General features: G+C 38.4%; 1 protein-coding gene across 1 annotated transcript in view; it reads left to right on the top strand.

The window, feature by feature from the left end:
• LRRK2 (leucine rich repeat kinase 2) overlaps positions 1-5,992 on the top strand; it is a 62,654-nt gene that overhangs the window by 50,784 nt on the left and 5,878 nt on the right. The window contains exons 44-49 of the mRNA XM_057370045.1: positions 505-699; positions 1,691-1,881; positions 2,175-2,247; positions 3,041-3,225; positions 4,022-4,174; positions 4,905-5,113. Of these exons, the coding sequence (XP_057226028.1) occupies positions 505-699; positions 1,691-1,881; positions 2,175-2,247; positions 3,041-3,225; positions 4,022-4,174; positions 4,905-5,113 (1,006 nt within the window). The remainder of the gene's footprint in view (positions 1-504; positions 700-1,690; positions 1,882-2,174; positions 2,248-3,040; positions 3,226-4,021; positions 4,175-4,904; positions 5,114-5,992) is intronic.

Raw genomic sequence — 5,992 nt, 5'->3', positions numbered from 1 at the left:
TTTTTTTTTTTTTTTTTTGAATGGAAACAGTCATGAAATATTGCCTGCTCTTGTCATCCAGAATAAACTGTTCCATTGACATCTACCAACCACTATTTCTAGCCTGCTTTTTTCCCCTGTGTTGCTGTGTAGCAATTGTAGAGAAACACAAGTTAGATTACTTCCTGGTCTTCACTAGAGCTATGCAAAAGAGTTCATTAAATAGTATCAGTGCAGTTACACATTGTTCCAAGCATGTGAGAGTGTGGAACTGAAGCCTGCTGTCTGTTGTCACACATTGCCTTATTACTGAAATTAAATGGGTGGCTTTTTCAAACATGCCYTAATCTCACCAGCTAGAGTTGCTCACTGCACACGGATTGCTCATTGATAGTCTCAGTATAAACAACCAGACCTGCTGAGACACTGTGTCCAAATTCATGAAATGTTGTTATCCACTGCTTATTATTTGTCACTATACAAGCCATTGTTGTCACCATGTGTGTGCTGTGGCTTTCTTTGTAGGTTTATGAGATCCTGAATTCTGCAGAGCTTATCTGTTTGATGAGGTATGTCTCAATACCCAGCACGTCTACAGCAGAGTGCATGGTGGCTGCCAATCAAAGCTGCAAGAAGGCAGGAGTCTGGATAGGCAATGGAAACACAGAAAAGGCACAGCTTTCATTTGTTAACCTAAATACAGATGGACATACTTGTGAGGTATGTGGAAAAGTTTTTTTCTGGCACCCAGATGTATTTCAGAAGAATTAATTGCATTTTAACAGCAGGATATTACTTCTGGAAAGCTAAGTTTTGAGAGAACAAAGATTGCTCATAAGTGAGTCATCATTGTRTCCATGAAATGAGGTAGAAAAGCAGGTGCTTTTTACTCTCTTCCTGCWATCCAGCCTGAACTTTCTCATAATACTGTCTTTCCACTACTGGATTACTTTCTTCCACTGAGATGGAAACTATTTCTAGCATGGAGGCCACAGAAAGGAGTAGTAATTAGGCAGCCCTTCATATCTCTACCTCCTCTAACAATCCAGGTAGTCTCTTAATTTCTCACTTCCCACAAATGYCATCTCCTTTTGCCATTTTGGTGATGCCCTCCAGCTCTTTTCATTTGATTTTTGTATGTTTCAGTCCTGTCCCTTCAGCAAAGGGGAAAGGTTTTATCCGGGCTTGATGTGCTGTGATAAATATGTGTGCCAAAACTGAGTGTGACTCATCATCAAAGTTGTTTAAGTTCTATTTCCATCTGCCATCTGATGTTGACCATCACACATCTGAATTGGTAGCTTTAGTATAAATTATAAATTGGATTGTTTTTTCTAAAAATAAAATGAGAAAAAGAAATATTAGGCCAGTACTTTCACTGTTAGCAATTAGTATTGCAACAGTTCCATTTGTTCAAATCTCTGACAGCTTTGAGACCTTGAATAGAATAGAGAGAATATCTTTTTTGTCAGCATTCAGCTGAGAGATGTTCCTGTGTCCTGTTTGAGGGGTCCTTTCCAGCACTTTGAAGATAGGTGGCACAGTTGATGATGTGTTCTGCTAACAGGGAAATTGGATTTCTTAAAGGAGAAGGTAGGCCAAGGGTCTGTCCAGAGTCCAGTAAGATTGTACTACATTTTTATCATCAGTAATTTACTAGCATTTAGCCTAATTGAAATCATGACCAAGTTGTTCTTCTTTTCGGATTCAGGATATTGCTGACAGTAAAATTATAAGTTTGGCCTTAGTGACTCTTCCTGCTGAGAAGGAAAACTGGATTGTGGCAGGAACCCAGTCTGGTTCTCTGTGGGCAGTTAACACAGAAGATGAAACAAGGCATCGTCTGCAGAAAATGTCAGATTCCATCACTTGTTTGTTCTGTAATTCTCTTTCAAAGCAAAGGTATAAATGAATTTTAAATATTTTGGGTTACATTTTGAAAATACTACTAAACAGAGGTGGTCAGAAAATGACATCTGTACATTTTGCAATTTTATTCAGACAACTGCTTAATTTGCCTGTGTTTCCAATTAATTTTGCCCTCAGTGTAACTGGGGACTACATTCCTGATCACAGATGTCTTGTTTGCTTTTAATGTTTAATTGAATACTTGAAATACTAGAGACATCTCATTTAAATTTTTCTTACCTGACAAAGGCACTTCTACAATCCATTATTATTTTATTTKATTTCAGCAAACAGAAGAATTTCTTCTTGGTAGGCACAGCTGATGGCAAACTAGCAGTTTTTGAAGACAGAGCTGTAAAGGTAGACTTGCTCTTTGTTGTCTCTTCTAAGTGCTATCAGTAATGTCTAAAGCTGCTTCCAAGAATAGCTTTATTTCATGCCACTTATTTTTTGATTGCTTTTCTAAAACTAAAATTAATTTTCTACTGCAGTCTGAGAGGAACTGCACATGTTTTGCAATAACTGCTGTAAACAGTGAAGAGGTGGAAAATTCCTTTGAAAGTCCTGGCAAACTGGCTAGAGACTGACATTAATGGATGTTGTTAAAAACATTCTAGCCGTTTTAATCTCCTTTATTTACTGCTGTAATCACTCCTATTTCTTCTCATTTAGTAAATTTTTGTAGAACATCTATATTCAAAAATAAAATATTGTATAGGTTTTCTGTAGGTCTAAGTTCTGCTCACAGAACAGATAAAAAATGTTAGGAGCTATTTATATCAGCTGGTACCTGAAGGTTTAGTTCTTGACCGTGTGCAGTTTAGAGCAGTTATGGAATTGCAGGACATTTCAGAACTAGATTATGGTCCAATCTTCAAAGACATGGATGTGACTTTCCAACCTGTTCCTGAATTGTGCCAGGGGCTGCAGAAAGTGTCAGTCCCTGCTSTGGCCTGTTTCTGCTCACAGGCTGTTTGCTGTGGGACATCTATAATGGGAATACAATGCTTTTCAGTCAGTAACATTCTGGAAATGTTCTGAACCATCAGAAAATCTGGATGTGTAAGTTTAATTCAGCAGGCTGGGTGGCCTTGTTTCAACAAGATTCTGAGTGTCTCAATCCTCGTTTCTAATGAAGAGTTTTCTCTTGCAGTGTAAGGGTGCTACACCTTTGAAGATACTGACTATAGGAAATGTTAGCACACCCCTGATGTGCTTAAATGAATCCTCATGCTTCTCTGAAAAAAATGTCATCTGGGGAGGCTGTGGAACAAAAATCATTGCCTTAAGCAGTGACTTCTCTGTTCAAAAGCTTATTGAAACAAAGACAAGTCAACTGTAAGTTTTTTTATTTTTTACATAATGTTACTTGGCTTGTTTGTTTTCATTAAATATTTCTGACAGCACTTTGATATAATGTCTTATTTKAGAGCTCGTTCTTTGAGTTTGTGTGTTTCTGTTCTTTTCCTTGATAATATAGATGGAGTATCAGTGAGTAGAGTTGAAAGTATTTGTTGCTCCTTTTAAACAAGGAAATACATTTTTTACTTCATAAAGGATTTATAAAGTCAATATCTATTCAGAAAATGTATAAATGCAACTGATCAGTTTTTCTCCTCCAGYTGCATTAGTCCAGGCCCTGTTTACTTTACTTAGAATTACACATACATATTTATCATAGTATTTGTCCTTCCATGTTTGTCAGTATGATATGTGTGCATATCTTTACCCTATATATATTTAATCACGTCTGATTGCTGGCTTCTCACTATTTAGAAATTACTGACTGAAGATTTGGGAGTGTTTGATTTAATTCTCACATGGACAAATCCTACTCTGAACTTAAAGGGAGGTTTTCCTGAGCAGGGAAAATAGTGTTTGATGAGAAAGATTTATTAATAGACTTTGAGCATTAATGTGCCTCCAAGGATGTAATCAGCCTAACTTGGCTACTGTGAGAATTTATCTCAAACTGTGGGAAGATTAAAGCAAAGCCTTTCAGTTGTATCTTAGCATAATTTGGTTTTAAGGCTGAATGATTCTGCAAGAGTCAAACTGATCCCACTCACAGTAGTCAAGTTTTTCTGCTAAATATTTTCTGTGTATCTAACTGGAGTTATTCTCTCTCTTCTAGGTTCTGTCATAATGCTTACAGTGATGCAAACATTATTTCAATAGCAATAGACAAATCCATCTACTTGGCAAAGAAAAACAGCCATTTTGTGGAAATTTGGGACAAGAAGACAGAAAAACTTTCAGAATTAATTGACTGTGCACATTTTCTGAAGTGAGTATTTTATTTCAGATTGTTGGCCTGGTGGGGAAGCTGAATATCAGATTGCCTTCTCCAGCATGGTACCCTAACCTGACAGAGGTAAGGGATTTGCCCATTTCATTGGGCATGTGGGGATTTCCTATCCTGTTTTTGGCCCAGAACTTCAGAATATTCCATGTAGAATCCCACTTTTTAAAGACCCTTACTATATTTCACTATTTCTGTATGATGTCAAGAAGAGACTTTTAGCTCAAGAAAGAAGTGAGTCTTTTGCTGTGCTTGAGGTGCTAATACTAATCCAGTTACTTCCTGCATCCCCTGAACAAGAATGGCTTCTCCCTCCAGTGCACAAATTCAGTAGGAAATCGGAGTTTTATTAACAGTGACAATTTTTTCATTTGCATTTAAAGTGTTCCTCTCCCTTAGCATGCCACATCCATTTCTTTTTATGGTGAGGTTAGAAGCAGGTGTAGGTGTGCTCTTCCCACTTTGCTGTGACATTAATCTCCTGCAGACTGGGAGAKAACAGAGAAGTATACCTGCCTCCTATTTAAAGGTCTTCTGAAGCAGACCAGCTGGCTCTTACAAGTCAAACAGTTTACATCCCAGTTTGTTTACTTGAGAATTTTGTGWGTTGTCTTGGTGAGCGATTGTTTAAAAGTCTGGTATTCAGAGAGTCATTTTAACAGTTGTAGAATAGGGTGCCACCAAATTCCAATATAAATTCTTTCCATACTTATAGGAACAAAGTGGAAAAATTAAGTAAGGAATCAAAACATAAACTGGCTTATTCTGGAAGAGTGAAGACAATTTGCCTGCAGAAAAACACAGCGCTGTGGATAGGGACAGGAGGAGGACATATCTTGCTGCTCGATTTATCAACGCGTCGTCCTGTACGAGTTATAGACAAGTTCTGTGATTCTGTTCGAGTCATGATAACAGCTCAGCTGGGTAAGTAAAACCATCAGGTGACAAGTACTTCAAAATCAGTGCTAAGTTTAGGTTTGCTCTGTCCTGTTTGTTATGGTGTTCCAGGAACAGATTAGCATTATACATGATTTGTTCATTCATTCTACTCCACTGCTGTCATCTCCCATCAGTGTCAGACTCTGGTGTTAGCTGAACACTAGCAGGCTGAATACGTGTGCCCACATAAAGCAGAAGCTCTTCTCTGTCTTGTCACTGGTCTGCACAGGAACACCCCGACCTTCACTTTATCCTTCACTTCATCAGCGGAGCTCTCACCATCCTCTGTCATGATCTTCTCTTAAGTGTTTCTGTGTTCTYTCTCCCTCTCAAGTACTATACTTCTGGCTTCTCTCTCTGTGGACCATGTTAGATTTTAGTAATTTTTCCTTCATTGCYTATTGCTTTGTTTTCTTCTCCCATCCTGATGTAGGAATGGTTCTTTTAGATTTGGGTCACAGGCAGATCACAGCAGAGCTGGGAAAGTGCCACRCACCTGGACTTGGGGTGTGGGCTTGTACAGATGTGCTGTTCCTGTCATCAGGGACAGTTGTAGGCAAACAGGATTTGCAGGGTTTCAGTGGTGACCACGAACAGCCAGAGGAATGTAGCTGAATAAGGGGCATCCCTTTGCCATTGAAACTTTCTTCACCTGTACACTGTGCTGCATCTTTCCCAAATGTAATAAAGGCCATATCAACTCAAGTTCATGGTACTGCAGTGGTCAATACATTCAAAATACACATTTACTTCAAAAATTACTTTGTGGTACAACATGTGGATTCCCATCACTTTCCACTGTGTTTTGGAAAAAAACTCTGGAGTTTCCCTGTCAGTGTTACTTAAAGTGTGCTTGCTGTCAGA

The sequence above is a fragment of the Malurus melanocephalus genome, unplaced genomic scaffold (genome assembly GCF_030028575.1).
Source record: "Malurus melanocephalus ecotype Western Australia unplaced genomic scaffold, MMel_1.1 scaffold_118, whole genome shotgun sequence".
Taxonomy (NCBI): domain Eukaryota; kingdom Metazoa; phylum Chordata; class Aves; order Passeriformes; family Maluridae; genus Malurus; species Malurus melanocephalus.
Note: the sequence above shows the minus strand (reverse complement) of the source record. Positions and strands in the feature narration are given on the sequence as shown.